The sequence below is a fragment of the Terrapene carolina genome, unplaced genomic scaffold (genome assembly GCF_002925995.2).
Source record: "Terrapene carolina triunguis isolate 2854851 unplaced genomic scaffold, T_m_triunguis-2.0 Scaffold95, whole genome shotgun sequence".
In the NCBI taxonomy this organism is placed as follows: Eukaryota; Metazoa; Chordata; order Testudines; family Emydidae; genus Terrapene; species Terrapene triunguis.
In genome coordinates this window covers 7,496,772-7,519,767 of record NW_020664446.1, presented here as the reverse complement: position 1 = coordinate 7,519,767, position 22,996 = coordinate 7,496,772, and the positions used below count along the sequence as shown (strand labels likewise).

General features: G+C 43.7%; 1 protein-coding gene across 1 annotated transcript in view; it reads left to right on the top strand.

The window, feature by feature from the left end:
• SORCS1 (sortilin related VPS10 domain containing receptor 1) overlaps window positions 1-22,996 on the top strand; it is a 410,485-nt gene that overhangs the window by 349,359 nt on the left and 38,130 nt on the right. The window contains exons 15-20 of the mRNA XM_026651051.1: window positions 19-126; window positions 1,943-2,060; window positions 3,575-3,705; window positions 11,068-11,181; window positions 12,689-12,860; window positions 22,463-22,649. Of these exons, the coding sequence (XP_026506836.1) occupies window positions 19-126; window positions 1,943-2,060; window positions 3,575-3,705; window positions 11,068-11,181; window positions 12,689-12,860; window positions 22,463-22,649 (830 nt within the window). The remainder of the gene's footprint in view (window positions 1-18; window positions 127-1,942; window positions 2,061-3,574; window positions 3,706-11,067; window positions 11,182-12,688; window positions 12,861-22,462; window positions 22,650-22,996) is intronic.

The following is a 22,996-nucleotide window of genomic DNA, read 5'->3' as shown; positions in this document are numbered from 1 at the left end:
TTCTGCTTTTCCCACTAGGTTAAGTTTCGATGAAGGGAGATCCTGGAGCAAGTACAGCTTCACGTCCACCCCACTCTTTGTTGACGGGGTATTGGGTGAGCCCGGCGAGGAGACTCTGATCATGACGTAAGTGAGCATGTAAAGGGAAAACAGCCAACATCAAGTTAACTCTGATGAGAACTGCACCATAAACACGTACTTGGGCCAGATTCTCGTGTAAAGACACCTCTGGCCAGGCTGTGAATGGAAACTGAACCTGGGATATGGGGGAGGCAGGGGATGGGAATATGCAGTCATGCTCGTGATGCCAAAAGTCAGCAACATTTGCATGTAATACCGGTAACCCTCATAACTCAAGCCTGACCCCAGATGTACAGTACCTTCCCTCTTAACTTGTGTATATTTAATGTTAAACATTAACTTTAATGACATTTTTAAATCTGACTTGGAGGGTCATACGTGGGATCCACCTAAGCTTCAGAAATGTGGCCGTGTGGCTCATCAATGTGAATATTTGACTCTTCAAGCTTTGTGAGACTTTAAGCAGAGCCACCCGTTGCAGGTGAATGTTGGAATGAAAAACAGGGTGGGTTTTTTTTTTTTTTTTTTTTTTTTTTTAAAGCCGTGCTTTTGTATTTTTAACTAGGATGCTGCAAAATGGTAAGCGTGAATGACAAAATGTGGCCTGGGGCTTGTGATTTAGTTTCAGTGTGGGATTCCGAGTTCTGCGTAGCACAGAAATCTGTACTCCCCCTGACATTTTGCTTGGGCTCAAATTTGCAACAAACGTGAGAGAATTTCAGTTTCTGCTTGTGAAAATGAATCACGTTGTAATCGATAGAACTTGTGGTTTGGAAATTAGCTGCTGAAAATAAAGGTGCACTAAGAAGGTGCCATTCAGATCCAGATCTGGTTCTGGATTTTGATTAAACTGGAGCCCAGGGTTCTGATTTGTGGTAGAACCAGGGACAGGATTTGAGTTTGGATTCAGTGATACTAAAATCCTGTGGGTTGTTCTTGGACAACATCAGCCTCAAATGGCAAACCTTTGGCAAACCAACAGCTGGGCCTCTAAGATTTCTTCTCCTAATCAGGTTTCAGCCAATGCCAAACCAGAATTGAAAACCAAATTTCCCTTCTTGTTTTGGATCCGCTCTAGGACCAGAATCCTACAGGCAAGTTCATTCGGATAGGGTGCCACTCCCCACCTCATGCATCCCCACTCCATAAAATAGCCAGTGGTTCCGATTCCTGGGGCCTAGATTTGTCCCATCTCTAGTAGATATTTAGAAGATCATTCTTCATTTTTTGTGCTACCCCCAAAAGACCCTTGTTAGTGTCAGTCATAGCTCAACAACTGTAGCCTGGTCCTGAAATAAACAGTCTTAATAGTTTAGGGGTTACATGTGCAAAAGTGACTTTGGTATTTAGAAGCCAACGTCCCACTGACTTTCATTTAGACTTAGGCTTCTATGTCGCCTAAGGGCTTTTGAAAACGTTACCCAAAATCTCATTGAAATCAGTTGAATTTAGGATCCTAAGTCACTTAGGGTATTTCTACACTGCAGCTGGAAGGTGTAATTCCCAGTTTGTGTGTGTGTGTATACACACACACACACACACCAGTGTGGCCACAGCATCACTGGCAACAGCTTCAGCTAGCTGCCCAAGTACGTACATAGGAGGTGAGATGGGATTGTACTTGGGTGGCTAGACAGAGCCACTTCCCTGCCACTGGGACCATGATGCTACTTTTAGGTACTAGCTCCAGCAGAGCTAGTATGTGTATGTCTCCCAGAACTGGGAAGTCACTTCTCCCAGCTACAGTGTGGATGTACCCTCTGACGCTTCTGAAAATTTGACCCCGGGTCAATTCCGTACCTAGGAGGCGGCATTGGCGACGCCTTTGAATGTATAAACTCTTCCTTGCTGTGCTCTGTAGAGTGTTCGGACACTTCAGCCATCGCTCGGAATGGCAGCTGGTGAAAGTGGACTACAAGTCAATTTTTGACAGGAGATGTGCAGAAGAGGACTACCGGCCGTGGCAGCTCCATAGCCAGGTAAGAAGCATGAAAGCTGGATATGAGTTGAGGTCTTGATGATTCTGCAGCTGAACACTGGTGAAGATCCAAGGTCCTTTCCTGCTAACTTGGTGGCTCAGAGTCACTGGATGAAACTATTACTGGCCTGTAATATTTCATTTCAATTATACACTGGCTTCAAGCTGCAGCCTACAGACTGCTTCCATCTCTAATGGATACAAGCCAGGGCTTAGAAAGAAGCAGGTGTTCCAAGTGTTACCTGGACACCTGCAAGCATGGCTCAGATAGCCATATAGGCCCAGATCCTCAAAAGTGCATAGGAATCTAAGTGCCAATACAGTCAATGGGAGTTAGGCACCTTTGGGAATCTGGGCCCTAGAGTATAATTCCTAGCTCATGACACTTTCTACATGGTGTTTTATATTCTGTAGGGTCAGAATAAATTATGGCCCAAGTGGTCTAGTGGTTTATTGAAGTCGATAGAGCTGAACTTGTTTATATTCTCAGAGAATAGGGGAACTCTATTTATAACTTCTTGGGAAAGGGTTTGAGAGGTAATATAAAATTAAAGTGGGCTGGGCTTAGATGGACTGTTCCAGTGAGACACAAACGCAAGACTGAAGTCCCAACTGTGGGTCAGATTGTCAGTTGATGTTCATCTCCTTTGAAGTCCGTGCAGCAACGCTATTTTACACTGGCCACTGCTCTGCCCTTTGTTTACATGAGCCAGGCAAAGCTGTGAAAAAGCTCCGTTTTCATCCAGCAATTCAAACAGGAGTAAAATATAAGCCAGCCAAATGTATTTTGTTTTTGTCTTTCTGTGCTTGCATAAGCTAAAAAGCCAAGGACTGCACAGTCCATCTTCGATAACATCTGCTTCTGAGCATGTGAAACTATTAATGGAAGACTGCCCCGTATTCTTGCCTCTAGATTTGGTTCCTATTGAGAGTGCAAGTCTGAGCCTTCTCTTCTCTGATTTCCCTAGAGAAAAAAATATTTTGCAGGGTTCTTTAGTCAGTTATATAACAAGTGTTTGAGTTCAGTGCGTAACAGACAATATGCTCATCCTGTACTCAAAATTTATGGAGTAGCTTTATGTACAAACAAATGACAGAGTTCAGTAGAGCTGGTTAGCTAAAAAAGAAGACTAAAAAAATGGACTAGCTCTGTCTCTTCAGTATCTCAGAGATCAGAGGGATCAGTCTGTGCTGTCAGTTGTTACGGCACCTAAGGTATAAATCAGATCTGACCCTCGAATCAAAACTCTGGATTCAAATACCCCTGAACTTTGGGAAAAGTCTGGTCCACATCTGGATACACATATTAGCTGATAAGGCTAGATTGTCTGCTGGTATACATTATGTAGCCCCTTTGGATTCAACTGTGGTTGCTGCTCCACTGCACCAACAGAGAATTTGGCCCAAAAAATCATCCCATAATGTAGTCACCGCAACTGCTAAAAATGTACCAAATTGGGGTGCTAAAAATAATAACGATGGCGTAAGGATAGACTGTTCTGGTTTTGTTTTCAGGGAGAAGCGTGCATTATGGGAGCGAAACGGATCTACAGGAAACGCAAATCGGAGAAGAAGTGCATGCAGGGAAAATACGCTGGGGCCATGGCATCGGAACCATGCGTTTGCACGGAGGCAGACTTTGATTGGTAAGAAATGCAGATGGGATACAAATGTGGGATGTGCGTCTGCCCATGCCAACATGATACTCACTTGATCTGCATACAAAGGGTTAGGCTTGCAGATATCTAGAGGAGCATGTTTGGACAGGTATGTAGATCGATCACCCCCTGCTGGCGCAGGGATAAAACAAAAGCTCAGGAAAAGAGTGACAAAGATATCTGCTGGAACAGGCAGCATTAACCTCCCCTAAGAAATTGTCAGGATCAGCATTTGCAAAGGCTCCAACAGGCTGAATTGACATATCCACCCGCTGTCTAGCTCATGTCCCTATCCTGTGCAGCATGGCACTCTTTGGAGGCTGAATTGTCTAGGTGTGAACTCCTGAGCAGAGAGGCATTGTGGTTATTTTGTGTTGCCCCCAGCTCACCTCCAAGTGCCCTTTCCATTGCCAGAGGCCCTCCACCAGGATCTGTGATGGGTTGTGAATTCAACCCATAAGCTGCAACATGGACCCTAAGAGGTTCAGCTCATTTGCTATTTGCAGCCTTGTTGGATGTGTTCCTTGTTTTTGTCCTCTCTTACAATGGTGTTTTTTTTTTTTTTTGTATAAAACAGCCAGTAAAAGCCAAGACGAACACGCATAAAAACAACTGGTGCCATAAATTAACTCCGCAAGTGTAACTCAAACCCTGATAAGCTGCTTTAATGATCTCATCCTCAAAGAGCATTGTCCTCCCAAAGAGACTAGTGGCAGGAGTGCTGTGATTCTGGAATACAGGGCAGTGTGATACAACGTGTAAACATGAAAAGATGCATTCAGTGCAGCTGGGCACTGTCGTTAGCTATTCTTGTCTGGATGTGTCTTCCCAAGGATTGGGAGTGTGACTCCCTCACATCCCATTGAGCTTCAGCTGGTGTTAAGTATATTTCCGCATCATATGGTTCCTTGCGTCGCTTGGCATTTCATGCACATAGAGGTCCTGTGTCTAGCTGCATCCCAGCCCCTTTACATCACTGTGGCAGTATAAAGAAGACAGGAACCAGCCAGATCTTCCCACTGGGGAATATCATGGGTTATTGCCTGGGTGGGGTAGGACCAGTGGAATGGCCTTATCATAACCTGCCCCCTTTCCATCATAGGAGTGGGCCAGGAGCATGCTCAGGCTAAGGGGGAATTTAGGGGATGACTGGGGTGAGGCCAGGGCTCCGACTATTCTGGATTGCTGAATGTCTGTGGGGACCATAACAGCCAAGGTTTAAGTCAGAACTGCCCCTGGGGTTTACAAGCTGTAATTTACTATGGACACAGGGAGTCAGTTCTGTTGAAAATCCTCCCCCCTTCTCCCCCCCCCCCGGTGTTTTCTCTTTTCGTTGTTTATTTCCCTAAAACTGAATCCGTGGGTTTTATTAGTTGTCTTTCATTTAAACTGAAGATCTGGGGCTCCAGGCACGGCACTGCATTGTAGGACTAGGAGCAATGTGATGAAATTTACAAGAGGAAAAAAATCATATTTCTTCTACATTTACTTAAAAAAAATACCGGAGAAAACTTCCTGAGAAGAGAGAGAGTGACATCTGCTAGATTTGGTGTAGTCTCCCAAGGAAATGTTGCAGCATTGGAACCTGCAGCTTTGTTTTCCGAGCTGATCAGCACCCCCAAATCCCACTGAAATCAGTGGGAGTCAATGATGCTCGGTACCATTTGAAAATCAGGCCAGGATCCCGGTAGACATTTAAAAGTAGACTGGAGAAAACACTATTAAAACAATGCTGTGCTGACTGGCGATAGGTCTAGCTCAGCTGTGAGGACTTTCCTCACTCTTGTGACTAGGATTTTGTTGTAGCACAGATGATACAAACGTACTATCGCTGGGGCAAATATTGCTGTCCCCGCCTCGTCTCCTCTTTTTCTTTCTCTCTCCTTTTTTGAGTCATTCACTTTCTGGAATTGGATTTTGATTTTGATACATTTTGGTGTCCACACAGCCCACTGTATTGTCCTGGGGAAAAGCCCAGCTCAGCAGCAATAACTAAAATAGGCCACTTGATTTGCTTTCCTTTTAATATAAAAAGTCACTTCGTTTTACCTAGATTTCCCAGAGAAGCTTGGGAAGCCAAACAGAAAGAAATGAGTTTAGTGACTAACGGCAAGGCTTGATTTGGAGGAAGGAGGTGGCATCAGGACAGCAATTCTGCTGGTTTTTATTTCACTAGGAGGGTGGTGAAGCACTGAAATGGGTTACCTAGGGTGGTGGTGGAATCTCCATCCTTAGAGGTTTTTTAGGCCCGACTTGACAAAGCCCTGGCTGGGATGATTTAGTTGGGGTTGGTCCTGCTTTGAGAAGGGGATTGGGTTAGATGACTTCCTGAGGTCTCTTCCAACCCTAATATTCTATGGTTCCACTGATGTTGTGGCCCTTTTTTGTTATGCTAACACAGGTCAATCTTGACTTAGGATCTAAAATTGTGTGGGGGTGCTTGTGTGTGTATCTCCCCCGACCAGAGCAACAAATATGCCCTCATAAAATAAATAAAGATTTTGTAAAGCTTCTCTCCTAGAAATCTCATCCAATTTGGGGGACATTTACAATCTTTATCTAACCAAGAACAGAGAACTACTGGGTGAGGCTAGGTTGGTTGTTTCCCCCTCAACAAGGCTGAACAACCTTGGGAGTAACTTCCGGCTTTTGTGAACTCTCCTGCTAGGGAACCTCACCTGTAATTAGCTAAAGTCGAAAACATCAGGGAAAGGCAAAGGCAAAACTGCAGGTACTTGCATGGTCTGTGGCTCACAGCCAGAGGGCAATGGTGCTTCAAAAATGAAGTAAGCCTGCGCTTAGCTTCCATTCCTAAGGCAAATCCTTCCTAGCAACTGCCTAGAAACTAGATTGTACTTATTCATTTGGGTAAATAGATTACACAGCTACTCGCATGTTATTAAAGCACTAACTTACCAGTGTTCCTGACATTTTACTCCTTTCTACAGCCTGAATGCTCTCATAGCAGTATCTCTCCCGTAGCAACACCTGTAGCCACAGAAAGAAATCCTTGTTTGGGCCAATTCTTTGGTCAACTAACTTCGGGCCATTTTCTAGCGCCTCATTCCATCAGTACTCCCATTGGGCCTGATTCTCATTTACACGGAGGGGTTTAAGCTGTCTTTAGTTACTTTAAAACACGTATATTTCTGGAGTTTGCCTGGGGCCTTTAAGAAGGCTTGTCCATGTGGCTGCAGCTATAGTATCTGAGGTGAGGTGCACCACATTTAGATGAACCAAATAAGTCCTAATTAACTGATAGGTATGAAACTAATAGGACTGTATTGATATTAAAGAGTGTGTGTGTGTATATAGAAATTACTCTGAACACCTGTAGAACTAAATAGAGAATGATCTCTTTTTTTGTAGAATTTTTCAACCATTAAGTAATGGTTTATTAGCAGATATATTATTTAGGCACTTGGGGCCAGATTTTGAAAGGGGTTTTGTTGCTCAAAGATATATAAATATAATAATGTATGGAGATATACCTATCTCATAGAACTGGAAGAGACCTTGAAAGATGCAGATAGGTACCTAGTGGGATTTTCAAAAGGTGCCTATATGCCTTTAAAGATCTGCCTCTTAGATAGTACAGTGAGGGGTAGCAGTATAAAACTCTTAACATAGAATTAGATCCCTATTCTAAAGGCTGCTTTAAAAATTCTATCGAAAGGTTACCAATTTCTATTAAATTCTGTAGGACTTTTCCACAAGGGGGTTTAGCAAGGTGAGCCACACAGCTGTATGGAATTAAAGATGCCTGTATCCTCAGGTACCTTGACTCTGTGTCACTTAATGGATGTAAGGTTGAAAGGTCAAAAGGCAGGTGGCATTTTCAATTTCTGACAGCACTGACCTGTATTGTTAAGGTGAGCTGGTTAGTGTGGAGGAGATCCTGGGTTCAGGCATTAAGATGTCTCCTGATTTTGGATGAGGTGAGCGGAGTGGTCCATGGACAGGGTTATTGTTGTCTGAGTGAAACCCTAGTTGGACATTTCTATTCTTTGCAGTGATGGATTTGTTAATAGTTTTTTCTCATGTTGCATCTACATTACTGGAGGTTTGCAACTATGGTATCCCATTCTGTATGATCCTCCACTAATCTCTGTGGATGAATAGTCCTTTTGAACCACCCAGAATATCACATCATCGACCCAAGATTTTCTTTTTCTTCCTCATGTTCTTCTGCCACCAACTTTCCCTTCCATTGACCATAAAAATGCATTGTCCACTGAACCTCTTAAAATGTGCCTTGCAAATCAAATCTATCTTTTTCAGATCTGACTTTTAATAGTTTAACTTTAATTTAAAACTTTCCTTTTGTGTATGTGTGCATGTGTGTTGTGTTTTTTATATATATATATATATATATATAAAAGCGAGCGAGAGAGAAAATCACAGAAGTTGGCTGGAAGGGATCTCAAGAGATTATCTAGTCCATCCTTCTATGCTGAGACAGGACAATGTAAACTATGAAGTTCTTCTAAGATTTTCTTTTCCCTTAAATGGTACTTATAACCTTAAAGCCAGTTTGCAGAGTTGTTTTTTTGTGTGGGGAATCTACAATATTTTTAGGTTTACTACTAGTCTTTGACCATAAATACATAAAATCTTGATTGCAGGGATCTATAATTCTGCTTCTATTTACACTGCCAATTAGGTGTGATTCGAGTTAAGCCTGTGGAGGCGAGCACTATAAAACCAGTATAATTGAGAGCAGAATCAGATCTCTAATATTCATTAAAATAATCCCTTTTAATATATGCTGCACTGTCATTGACAAGCTCTCTCACCTATGCTGTTCTGAGTCTGGCACAAAATGTAGCTAGTCTGAACACCAGATGTCTGGCAATGAGGCTGCTAGTTGATTGCAGTCCATCCCTGATGCTTTCAGATTTCAGCAGTCTAGATTATGCTACGGTGATCCAATTGATGCTACTGCTTGTCAACTGCAACAAAGCCTGTTGTGCCAAACCGTAGGCAGCATTTGTTGCCATCCTCAGTGCTCTGTGTGCACCAGACAGTAGACAAGAAACTCATTAGTTTCCAAGTCTGCAAAGGGGAAAGAGGTGCTGGTGCATCCCTAGAGAGATATGGAAGAGCAGTTTATGTCATTTACTAGTATGATATTTCTGTATGTCCGTATCAAGGCAGCACAGACTCGCAAAGCTAAAAAGGTCACAGTAGAACTTCTATACTTAGGAAAACTATTTCTGCTCTGGAACATATCATTTCATTCTGTGACTTTGAGGAATATGATCCAAACGCAGCCAAACCTAGTTAATTCAGGTTTGGTCTATCCAGATGTCTGAATACAGTACCCAAATGATTTCAACTGTAATCAAACTTGTAGCGTGTGTGTGTGTGTGTAATATGAAATTACAGACCAATATTGTTGGATTAAATTGGACTTTGGATGCTGATCCCCTCTGGGCAGATTTCACTGTTAGGTGAAAAACAAAACTGACTAGGGACATGCTATGTGTAGAGTGTTACAGCTTTTTAATTATATTGACACATGATAACTCGGGAATATAGCGTTTCAACGTGGCGACAATTGAATTACAAAGGAATGAGGTCCTGTTTGTACATAAATATTTGTTCTCTCTAGGCAAATGAAAATGGTTTTACTTCTCATTAGAGAATATTTCCATAGCCCTGGTGTCCTCCTTCCAATAAGGATGATTATAGGAGCACTTGGCAGGCTGGCAAGCCTGACTTGAACTTCTAAAGCCATTAAGCAATGGTCAGTCACTGGTATGTTAGGAACTAGGCTCCTGAAAATTGAATCCTAAAAACTAAGGATGGAAAAGATCATTTTAGGTCATCTAGTCCATCACTTGGAAATTGCAGGACTGTTTCCTAGAGTATGTCCTCAATTACTTTGTAAATCCAGTTTTAAATATGCCAGGCAATGGGGCTTCCAATGCATCCCTGAAGAACACTATTCCATAGTCAACTAGACCTCACTAAGATGTCATTTTTGATATTCAGCCTACGTTTTCCTTTTGGCCAATTTCATTCCTTTACCCTTAGTTGTATCCTTTTAGACCACCTTGCACCATTTCTTTTCTAGGCCTTCAGGAATAGAGCTGGTTGAAATGTTTCAAGCTTTTAAATTTTGATGGCAAATCTTGCTGGAATTCCAACAAAAAATATTGTAAATTGTTCATGACATTTTCCTTTGCAACGTTGCTTATAGTTCAAAAGTTTAATTAAACTCAAACTTTGAAAGTCAGCATTTTGACGTCAAAGCAGGGAAAAGGTTTTCACAATTTTTACTCTTGTTTGACTATCTCTTCGTTGGAATTAAAAACAAAGCAGTCACTTTCCTGGAACACCATCTCTGGTCCAGCTACAGGAAGAACAACCTGGCTCTCTCTCTATACAATCCCGGCAACCTGGCTCCTTCCACTTCCTTTGTCTTCTGTCCTATCTCCTTTCCTTCAAGGTCTTAGCTCCCATCCAAGCCTCCTCCAATCAGTTTCTCCTCCTTGCGGTTGTAATTATCAGGTCACTTTCTACAAAGGAGAGTGGCATTTTAGAACAGGAAATCTGCTAAGAAGACCATGTTCCAAAATTTGTAAGAAGACAAACAAGAGTATTGTGTAATTAATATTCCCCATTGCAAAGCCATGATGCAACTGGATGAATATGTACAGGACAGTGTCTCAACAGCATTCCAGTTACGGTCCAAGGGGAAAATTAAAAGAAAGAAATAATTACCATTTTCCACCAGCTCAATCCTCTTCCTCCTTTTGACAGTGATAACTTCTCCTTTTCCAAACTAATGCAGGAATGAAAACAAACAAACAAAACAAAAAAAACCAGCCTTTTCTGTTCCATACCAAAAATCCTGCATGGAAGTTTGTCCCTCCTGAAAGCTTTCTCAATTTGCTTTAGGCCTCAGGTGACGTTGTGTCCAAATAATGTCAGTTTGGATTAAGCTATTCAGTTTCTAAAGCATCACTGAGTCCGCAGCAATTGAAAATTGCTGTGAGTTCTGGGATTTGCTACATTTGCGCCTGGATCTGTCTGTATCCAAGAAGCAATGCCAGACCAAGACACCAATCTAGGCCTGACATTTTACAATCTACGATTTCATAAACCACCAGGACTAGAAACAAAAGGGCTTGTTTTGCTCTTGCGTACACTGTCCTAAATCTAGGTTAACACCACTGAAGTCAAAAGCAAAACCAGAATCAGGCCTAGGTGCTGTATTTATTATATCATTTGAAGCTGAAAATGCAGGAAAGGGACCTAGAGTCATTGCATCCATATTAGTGAGGACGAGTTAACGTCTGATTTCCTTGTCAATGCATTTTCTTTCTTTTTATGGTAAAACAGTGATTATGGATATGAGCGTCACACCAATGGCCAGTGTCTACCAGCGTTTTGGTATAACCCGTCATCCTTGTCAAAAGACTGTAGCTTTGGACAGAGTTATCTCAACAGCACCGGGTAAGTGGATTTACAGAAGATGTTTTTTAGCAAATTCAACCCTGCAGCCTTCAGCCACATGGCATCTACAAGCTGTCATCCCAGAGTTATTTAAAGCCTATATTTCCTGTGACACAGGGTCCAATTCAAAACTGATTAAGTCGATAGGAGTTTTTTCATTGACTTCTTCAATGGGCTTTGGATCCGGCCCATAATTCTCTATTTTTTGTTTTTGTTTTTATTTTTTTTATTTAAATCTTCTCTGGAAAAATGATGCTACAAGCAAACTGTAGAGTAATGGACAAATGTGATCTACGGGCTTATCCAACATCCATTGAAGTCAGTGCAAAGACTGCCGTTGACTTCAGTGGACTTTGGATCATGCCCTAAATCCTGAAGAAAATCCAAGTAATCAAAGCTGAGAGTGGGATACATGCTAGAGGAAGGCAATAAGAATTGGGTTTAAATTTGAAGAAAGAGAATAATAACTCGATAACCCTTGAGAAGTTCTGAGTACTCCATGACCCTCTACAGCCCCATTAAAATCAGTGGCAGTTGCAGGTAAGGTCAATAGGAGTTGAAGGTGTCAAGTTCTAATTGCATTTGCTAAATATAAGGTGCGTAAAACATGCACAAAGAACTGACCTTAGAATATATATATAACTGATATCTTTCTATAGCTGTCTGCCAAAAAAATCTCAAAGCACTTTTCAAATGCATGGGGCCAGATCCTGCCCTCCAGCACCTTTACACAACTTCTTCTAAATTCTGCTGCTCTCCAGCTGCCATAGTCTCAGCAGCCAGTGTACAACAGAGCAGCCTGAAGGCTGCTCTATCTTGGGTCGTAGTCCAAACTGTAACCCTGCTGGGCCCAAAATTGCTGTGATAAAATACATGGACTTAAAGTTATCGGTGCGCACACACTCTCCTGAGCTGTGTTCAGCTCTAGCTCAGGTTCTGGACCATGAAATTTACAAAGTGGCCTAGTGGTAGAACTAGGAAACTGGGCTCTTGGATTCTAATCCTGGCTCTGTCACTGACTCACTCTGTGACTTCTTGATGATCTAGCTTGCCTCTCTGTAAAATGGGTCTAATAATATTGAACGTCGCTCACTGCAGTGATCCTAAGCTTCCTTCATGTGTTTTAAAAGCTCTGGGATCCTCGGGTGAAAGGTGGTTAAAAAAGTGCAAGATTGGATTGCTAGAGAGAATTGGCTCATGCCCCACTGAGAAGCAGAAAGCTCTGCAGTGCAGGACGGCAGTGGTTTAAGTGTCCAGCAAAACTTTGCAACTCTTTAGGGGAGCAATGTATGAGAATATTGTATCCAGTTGAAAATGCAACATTATGGGCTGCTTGTGCACTGTAGACCTTTGGAAAGTGTGACTGGACCACTTAGCTACAAAGTACTTAGAAGCCAGTTTGCTCCCAGCATCACCAACCTGAAGCAAATTTGAAAACTTCCCATGCCGGGTTTGAACTTGTGATTCCCTGCATCCCCTCCTTACACAGAGATCTCTCTCTTTGCAGGTACAGAAAGGTTGTGTCTAATAACTGCACCGATGGCGTGAGAGAACAGTACACAGCTAAACCCCAGCAGTGTCCTGGCAAGGCCCCCCGCGGACTGCGTATCATCACCTCGGATGGGAAACTGACTGCAGAACAAGGGCACAACGTTACTCTCATGGTGCAGCTGGAGGAGGTACGGTCTATTTTTATGGGCCCCCTTGGGCATACGTTAATCTGAATCATGCAAGCTTGCAAAGACATTAAGAGTTGAGACACTGGAGTAGGGGATTAAATCCATTTAACAATGCATCTCAGTCTGAATGTGCATGTAAGGCAATAAGTGATATAAGGCGATGATGGGACACAAAGTTTGTTTCCAGGCATCAACCACAGTTCAGAACCAGAACTTCACATCCAAACCACTTCAAATTTCAAAGATGGTGCAGGTTAGAATCTTGACACCAGCCTGTCTCCTTTGGTTTGGATTCCCAACAGGATCTGAAAGTGCAAAATGGACTGATCATTGGTTCCAATTAGATGTTGCTGCAGTTCAGCCGAAGATGGCGGAAATCTCACATACAGGTCTGATCTTATGAAATTTCCCCACTTTGAGATGGCTGAGTTTTTCTGCCATTTAGGTGTTTAGGGCTAAAATCTCCCAAGAAAAGATCTCAAGATTTCATCACGATGGAATCCAATGGTGAATATGAACCCGCCTCATTCAGCTTCCACCAGAACAAGGGTGGTCTTAAAGTCAGTCTCTCTCTCTCTCTCACACACACACACACACACACACACACACACACACACACACCCTCCTGAGCTGTGTGCAAGTTGTAGTTCAGATTCTGGAACTTTACAAAGTGGCCTAGTGGTAGAACAGAGAACTATGAATCTGGGCTCTTGGATTCTAATCCTGGCTCTGCCACTGACTCACTCTGTGACTTCTTGATGAGATAGCTTACCTCTCTGTAAAATGGGTCTAATAATACCGAACATACCTCATTGTAGTGATCCAAAGTTTAATTAATGTGTTTGAAAAGCTCTGAGATCCATGGATGAAAGGTGGTTTAAAAAAAAAAATCCTGTATCCTCAGCACATTTCTAATCTGCAAGTACATTTTCTCCCAGCCTGGCTCCTCTTGTATCTAAAGTATTTTATTAAGTCATTGGAGAGAATCCATGAAATCTCCCATCCTGTTTTCTCTGCTCCCTCACTGATTTTCTCACTGTCCAGATTGCCTTTTCCTCCCCCTTCCCTTGTCTCATTTGGTTTCCTTTGTGGTTTGGCAAGCAAGTCCTAAACACTGATATGTATTTACACAAAAACACAAAATGCATGGCGGCTTACAGGGACTAACTTGGATCGCCGTGGTGGTGGTTTCTGATTTTTGTATAGTGATATCCTAGCCAATATAATGAGGAAAATCTGATACTGTTGGGGTCGGTGGTTAAAAGTTGTAGGTGTTGACTAAGGCTTTACGGCACCTTTTCCTTCTCTGAACAAACTCGCATACTGATTTGCAAAGGAAGCAGCATATAACAATCTGATGTGCTTTGGTGCATCTAAATGTTCATTCTCTGAAAAAAAAAATGACAAAAACAATTCATATTTTTGATAAAACTCACTCCCCCTCCTTTTTGTCCATTTTGCCACTGATAAGGGGAATTAAAGGAAAGAAAAAGGAGAGAAAGTAGGCAAAAACATTAACTAAACAACCCAAACCAAAACATTCACAGTTTTCAGTTTTATTCATTGAAATATGGGAAATTTAAAAAAAATAATAATTTTTTTTGAATTTTTTTTTTTGTTTGAAAAACTCACATTTTTGGTCAAAAATAAAATGTTTGGAAAATTTCAACCAGTGCTAGCTACCGCTGATGCTCTCTCTAAAAATGCTAGACACATGAGCTGCACAACGAGCCTTAATTTGTTTGGCCGCTGAAGTGGTAGGAAAAAACTGACCAGCTACAGCTCCTTTGGTTTCACTGATGCAGAAAGAAACAATGAAATGCTTCTTGCGCTGGGACATGGGTGCTCCTGTCAGCTGCGAACCTGTTTTCAGTTGCTCACCACTGTTGCAAATGGTGGAGCTATCAAAAGGGGATAAGAGAGTTACTTGAAAGCATCCTGAAAAGTCAAGCTGCTTTCAGTAGGTCTGGCTTTGTGTGAGGAGCCTTTTAATCTTAGGCCTTGTCTATACATGCACATTGTACTGCTTTAAGTATATTGGGTCAACGGACTCAGTACAACCTTCCTAGTGTGGATGCAATTATGCTGGTATAAAGGTTTTTATACTGGTATAGCTTATTTCCCTAAGTTTTGGTGAATCGAGTATACGGCTATAAGGCAGCATAGGTATAGTAGGGATTGTACCCATTTAACTATTTCTGTAAAAGTCACATCCCTAATGCAAATAGTTAAATAGGTACCAAAGCTGTACATAGGCAAGGCCTTAGATCCATTTCCTTCCATTGCAGATGAGAAGTAGGTATCAAAAACAAAGAGTGTTCTCTGGTTAGCTGTTCACATCAGAGGAGGACATCAGGCATGTCAAAACGAGCTGGATAATGTGGACGTGCATATGTGATTTTGCTCGAGGACATGTGAATTAGTGCACCCAGAGACAAAGACAGGCCAGTCCCTCAGTTCCGGAGGTGATGGCCAATGATTTTAATGACTAAGCTATCCAAGATGGACCAGTTTCTTCACATGGGCCACATTTTCAACTCTTGTGAGGTAAAAGACAGACAGAGACCTTTTCTCATGTCTTCGGCCCTTCGGAACACTGCTGCTTTAGCGCTTCCCCGGCTCTGAGATGTAGATAGTTACCCTACATACTGTACCTTTCCAACTCTGTGTTCATACTCCAGTTCCATTTGACACAAGAGGACTAACAGTGAGGACAAGAAAGCTATGAAGCTGACGAGCAAAGAAAAGATCTGCTGAGACCTGTACAGCTGTTAACTTTCTAAGTCTAGTTGCCCTCTCTAAGGAACAAGCTGAGACTGAGTAGAAGAGAGGAGAACTCATGGTTATCCCTGAAAATTCAGTTAGTCTCATAGGTCAACACAACAGCAGAACAAGAGGAAGGAAAGAGCAAATGCTAGCAGTGAAGAGTATGGTGTCTCCACAGAAGCACATGATGAGAATCAGAAAAAGGTTTCATAGCGCTGGGTCTTGTTATCCTCACAGAGATGATCAAACTCAACAAAGTGGAATATGACTTTCTGATGCTGTAACAATGTCACTGGGAGGAACAAGGAAAAACAATTCAAAAGCAGCCTGTGATCATATGGGACTCAGAGAGAGGAATATTGGTGAATCTGTGGTTAAGCACTGACAGTCACTGAGCTAGTGAAGAGGTAGGAGAACCCCGAAAGGTCTGTCTCTTCTTCCCAAGATCTGGGAGCAAGTGTTTCTAGTCCATCAGCTGATATAAATTGCTGTAGCTCAATTGATGTCAGTAGAGCTATGCTGATTTCCACTAGGCGAGGATCTGGCCCCATTCGTTTTTTACACCGAAACTCGTGTGCCTGTGATGGGGCAGATGGCCCCACACTGGCAACAAGGAGGTTAATGAGAGTCTCTGGATCCAGTTGGCCCCATCACGCCTGCAGCAAATGTCAGGCATCAAGAAGAGAGTTAAAAGGAGGAGATCTAGCTCCGTCAAGGGCTGCCTAGGGCAGAGTTCTGCTTCTACTGGTGTGAGAGACTGAACTATCCTGCTGGCTGGACGAGTCCCTGCTAAAAGGGACAACCAGACCCCAGGGGATCAGCAGAAGCACAGACTGTTTGGAGACAAGCCCTGAATAGAGGGGCAGGGCTCCACTGACAGTCCGTTGGATGATTCCATTATGACTTGGGGGGGGGGGGTTGTCCCTCATTTCCTTTGGTCCTTATCACCCCAGATGGGGCAGGACTGAAGTTTGCCTTGGCTGGACGGCCAAAACACTGCTACCTTGGACCTCACAGCAGCCTACCAGTGGAGACCTGGGGGGAGTCAGGCCCTGATGGGCCACTAAGGGGTGCTGCAGAGGCAACCCAGTCACAATGCCATTTTCCTGGAGGTGACTCTGAGGTGGCCACATTTTTCGTATACACATATTTTAATGACTGGTCTCAACTGACCTGTGCTTTCTAAAGAAAGGTAAATGTTTCCACGCATACCTAAACACCAGTTCTCCTGTTACTTGTTACTTGCTACTTTGAAATGTTCCAAGAATCAACTTGTGTACAACTTATTAATAAATGTTAATAAAATCAACTTGAAACCAGCATCCTTGAACTTGATTATGGTTGAGTTTATTTGACTTTACATGTAGTCATCCAAATATTCTTCTTGGAGGAAAACGGCAAGAAACCATCAATAAGCATCATTATTAATCGCTGGCCTTAGGCCCTAATTCAGTAAAGTGCTTAAGCATGCACTTAAAGATAAGCATGTGCTTTGCTGAATCAGGACAGACTTAACTTGTTTAAAGTTAAGCATATGCTTAATGATTTGCTGAACTGCGAGTCTTATGAAGGAGCATTCTACAGATAGACATGCACAGGAATTCAGTGGAACATCTCCCATAAAGAAATGTCTTCAAGGACACATTTTTGGATGCAAGTGGAAAAGTGCCATGGGGGGAAATGGGTGAATCTGCATAAAGACTGTGTAAAGCACATTTTAAAAAACATTCATTCAGGAAGACATCCCGACAGAAGCAGTGTCTGCCTGTTGCAGTGGATAATTAAATCCGTTTTAAACATCTGTAAGGAAAAAGAGACGCAAGCCAATGCATAATTGAAGACTTTTAAATTAAATCTGAGACATGGGACTAAAATTAAAAACTTTGAGCTGTATCTCATTGTTTTAATACTTCAATCTACATACAAAGACTAGCACTTAATACGGAAAATTCATGATTACAACCTTCTGGGTGAAATTTAAATGGAAAGCTGGAAGGCTGCATTCTTATTAGATTGATTGGGATGGGCCATAATCTCCCATATACCAAAATTCTAATGGCAGTCTAAAAGTAATCAAAGTGTAATAATATTTTGCAAACAGCATGGCATGTTGCTAACAAACGCTGAAGTGAAAAGATTCAGAGAGCTTGCTGAAAGCATTTAGGTCCTGGGTTTGTTCTAGATTTTTTGCAATAAATAGGTAAGTTTGGTGTGGATAAAAAAGGTGCTGTTATAGGTGTGTTTAAATCCCAAAAGGTCGGGTTTTGTTAGTCAATAGAGTGTCTTTGAAAACTTAATTATTATGTCAAAGTGCTTTTATTTTTTAATGGTCTGGTTCTCAAGACATGGGTCTGGGCCTTGGAAGATCTGGATTCAACTCCTAGCTCTGCCACAGGCTTCATTGAGTTCAGTAGACCTACTCATGTGCTTAAAGCTAAGCAGAGGCTTAAGGGCTTTGCTAGATCAGAGTCTATATTAGGATTGCAATGTACCATCTGAAGGCTACACCACACCTTGTAGGTAACACAGACATTAAATCAGGTTAGCAATGCCAACCCAAAAGATTGCCCTTTCCCTGGCTATTATAACAGGTGTCTGCCTACCCCAGCGTGACTAATATACAGGGACTGAATTTAGGGGACCTAACGTTAGCTGGCCACCTTCGCAGATTGTGACCATGCATTCTAAGAGAGTTTGCATTACAGACCTCTAGAGATGGTATTGGAAGATGCTGCTTGTTCAAGAAGTTGGACTTGGGTTAATGCTCATTGCGTTGATGCCCATTTGCGAAGCCACAGGAGAAGTGCACTGGGCTTACTGTCCACTTTACTTGGGTTCTGCAGATCCATATCATCTACCACTGTGCTTGTCAACATGCTGAGTACACGCTGGAAAGGGCAGCGGGGAAGGCTATAGCAAGAAGGGTTGGGGGAGTTGGGTGTTTTATTTTTGGTGCCAAGTGTCAGGGATGAAAGCCTGCAGCAGAGCGAGGTTCTGGGCAACCTAATAAGCACCGCTGGCTTTTAGACTGCCGGATTTATTACACCGCAGTCCACCTGATTGGTTGGAAGAGTCAGCAAACTGGCTCTTAAACCCAGCAGCAGCAACAGTTCAGCAGCTGCTAAAAGCATTTGCCCACAGCCACGATAGATCCTGCCTTGTTCCAGCCTTGCCCGTGCCCTGCTTCATTCCACTTAGCCTGGTTCTGACTCTGGGCTCTGATTTCTGACTTCAGCTCTGACCCTTGGCTCTGGCATCTGGCCTCTGACTCAGTCTCTCATCTTGGGCTCTGATTCCTGGCTACTGACGCCTGCTCTAACCTCTAGACGTGATGTCTGCTCTAACCAGTAGGCCTGCCCACACACATCCCAGTCACTGACGTAAGGAAATGTCATATTGTTGCAAAAATCTCTCTCGATAATACCACTGTTTGCAAACTACTCTTGGGAGCTGCTTGTACACAGCAATATGGATTTGCTGTGGGTCTCCCCTGTCCCCAGTTCAGCAAAGACCTTACACAAGTGATTAACTTCAAACATCTGCTTAAGTCACATTGGTATTAATGCATCTTCAGATTTTTTAAAAGTCAGATGAGACCATTGTGATCATCCTGCATAACACAGGCCAGAGAACCTCACCTAATTCCTGTATCTCACCCAGTAATTCCTACATCTAGGAGGAACCCACAGACTCATAGACTTTAAGGTCAGAAGGGACCATCGTGATCATCTAGTCTGACCTCCTGCACATCACAGGCCACAGAACCTTACCCGCTCCTGAAATAGACCCTTAACCTCTGGCTGAGTTATTGAGGTCCTCAAATCATGGTTTAAAGACTTCAAGTTACAGAGGATCCACCATTGACACTAGTTTAAACTGCAAATGACCCATGGCAAATGTTGCAGAGGAAGGCAAAACAGCCCCAGGGTCTCTGCCAGTCTGAGCTGAGGGGGGGCTTCCTTTCTGACCCCAAATAAGGTAGTCAGTTAGATCCTGAACATGTGGGCAAGACCTGCCAGGCAGACACCTGGGAAAGAATCCTCTGTAGTAACTCAGAGCCCTCCTGTCTAGTGTCCTGTCTCCAGCAGTTGGGGATTTTTGCTACTGGCAATCACCAATGGGTCAGATGGCATTTTAGGCAATCTTATCGTACCATACCTTCCATAAACATATTAAGCTCAGTCTTGAAGCTAGTTAAGTTTTTGCCCCGACTGCTTCCCTTGGAAGGCTGTTCCAGAACTTCACTCCTCTGATGGCTAAAAACCTTTGCCTAATTTTGAGTCTAAACCTGTTTATAGCCATTTGTTCTTGTGTCCTCATTGGTGCTTACCTTAAATAACTCCTCTATGTCCCTTGTAGTTATCCCTCTGATGTATTTATAGAAAGCAATCATATCTCCACTCAGCCTTCTTTTGGTTAGGCTAAAGCAAGCCAAGCTCTTTGATTCTCCTCTCAAAGTAGGTTTTCCATTCCTCAGTTCATCCTGGTAGCCCTTCTCTGCACCTGTTCCAGTTTGAATTCATCTTTCTTAAATATGGAAGACCAGAATTGCACACAGTATTCCAGATGAGGTCTCACCAGTGCCTTGTATAATGGTACTAACACTTCTCTGTCTCTACTGGAAATACCTCGCCTGATGCATCCTAGGATTACATTAGCCTTTTTCATGGCCGCATCACATTGATGGCTAATAGTCCTCCTGTGATCAACCAATACACACAGGTCTCTCTCCTTCTCTGTCACTTCCAACTGATAAATCCCCATCTTATAGCAAACATTCTTGTTGTTAGTCCCTAAATGTCTGACCTTTCACTTAGCACTATTAAATTTCATCCCATTTCTAGACATCCAGTTCACAAGGTCATCTAGATCTTCTTGTGTGATATTCCGGTCCTCCTCCATATTGCCAGTACCTCCCAACTTTGTGTCATCTGCAAATTTTATTAGTGCACACTCACTTTTTGTACCAAGGTCAGTAATAAAATGTTAAATAAGATTGGTCCCAAGACCGATCCCTGAGGAACTCCACTAGTAACCTCCCTCCAGCCTGACAGTTCACCTTTGAGTATGACCTGGTGTAGGACAGAGGACAGGATACTGGGCTTGATGGACCTTTGGTCTGACCCAGTATGGCCATTCTTATGTTCTTATGAAGGCTGGCCTACAACAGCCACTGACTGTTTCTATATGTATTGTCAGCCTGTTGAAAATGGACCATACTGGATACAACACCATAGCAGTAAGATGAGAGAATTCCATTGATGTTTCCAGAGCATGAGAACCAGGGTCTCCCCGCAAGCATGTGTTTGAGTCACATCTCCGCTCCTTGTCCTTTTCAAAGAGCACCGGCTTATCAAAAATGCTATTGGTTGGTAAAGCCATGTGTAAAGACACACATCCGCGTGGGTCCTTTGGGTTTTAGGTTTGTTCATTTCCTCTGCCTGTTCTTACACAAAGAGCTCCCGTCTGAGTGTCTTGGACGTGGAGCTCATCGGGGCTGTGTGAATGTAATCAGGCGCAGACTCACCCAGCGGCGCCTCCTGCTGGTTGTCCTCGGGAATTAGCTCTTCCAGCCTCCGGAGCGCCCTCTGCAGGCCGGTGATCCACCTTCTCGCAGGCCCCCGTGTCCCTCCCAGGACCCGGTGCCCCTTTCTCTGGGGTGCTGCCCCTCTGGCAGTAACCCCTCAGTCTTGGGGTCTCCCCACGCACGGGAAGCGCCCCACCCACTATCCCCACGTCGCCTCAGTCTTGGCTACTGCCAGTCATCACTTGGCCCCCGTTCTCTGGGGCAGACTGCAGTATATCAGCCACTCACCACAGGCATAGGGGTTTGGACCTGCTGCCTCTGGCTATCCGTGGGCTGCCCCCTGCAACCCAGTACCTAATAGGCCTTACCCTAGGCCTGCAGCCTGGGGGGTTTCCAGGCTGGAGCGCCCCAGCTCCTCCTGCCTTCCCCTAGCCCTGCTCCACCTTAGGTACCCAGGTACGCTCCCCCGCAGCCAGGCCCTTCTCCCTCTAAAGGCAGAGAGAGACTGTTTGCTCCTGGCTTCCCTGGCCTTTATAGGGCCTGCTGGTCTGTTTGGGGCGTGGCCACAGCTGAGGCTGTTTCCCCCCTCAGCCTGGGCTGTTCTCCCAGCCCTCTCCCAGGGCTGGTTTTATCCCTGTCAGGGCTGGAGTGGGTAGCCCCCCCGCTACAGCGTACAAAAAGCAAGTTCATCCGCTAGGGCGGAATATCACCCCCCCATAACAGGCTTTCTCCGGGGTCTCCGCTCTTGCATGGAACATGGAGCTCCTTGCTGTGGTTTTTGCTGCTGTGCTTCCTTTTTGATTTTTAACGATCGCCAAAAGTGCCAGATAGGCAGCCCAGGGGACGAATCTCCTCCGCTTTCCCCACCGAACAGCTGCGCAAGGCAGACCCTACACCTGCCCTGCTGGGATCGTCTCTAGGCAGGGGGAGGGGAGATTAGTCACCAGGCCTGTTCAGTCCTCAGCCTGCCCCTGCTGACCCAGCCAACACGGGGACCAATTAGTGCTGGTGGGTTTTATGAGTAGTTGAGAGCTTGCAGCTCATTTCAAACAGGCCACAGTACAGCTCTCAGCCAGGTAAGTCTCATTACGAGCCAGGGCTGGGTTCCTCCAGCCCGACAAGTGAAAGGGATCACAGGCTGTTGCAAAACCTCTGAACCATCCTGAGTTGCTCTCTGAAATCACTTCCTGTAGCTGTACAGCCTAATCTTCTCCCCGCTCTGAAGTCCGTGGGAGTAGGTTCAGGCCACTAGTGAGGTCAAGTCAGAGAAGAGTCGTTTTCCTTATTGACTCCTTCCCCATTGTCATAGGGCGACGTCCAAAGGATGATCATTCAGGTGGATTTTGGAGACGGCATCGCCGTGTCCTACGCCAATCTCAGCTCGATGGAGGACGGGATCAAGCACGTCTACCAGAACGTGGGCATATTCCGAGTGACCGTGCAGGTGGAAAACAGCCTGGGATTGGACAGCGCTGTCCTGTACTTACATGTAACTTGTATGTTATTACTGTGTTTGGTTTACAAAATATCTTAAAGAAACATTACATTCTTTAGAGACGATTCAGGAGGCTCCCTGTCTGAGAGGAGACCTTCTGAGACATGTGCAGAGAGAATGAACTTTTGTCCTTCCCCAAAAGGAGAGCCGGAGAATCCAAAAACTATTCACAGATAATGGCTGAGATTTAAAAAAAGGAAAAAAAAGACTCCTCATTTTTAGTTCCTCAAATTTCAGGTTCCCAGCTTGAGATGCCTTAAAGAAAGGGATCTGATTTGCAAAGGGCGGGTGCTCCATGCTTTCTGAAAATTAGGCTCCTTTAAGATGTCTCAAATTGGATAGCCAAAA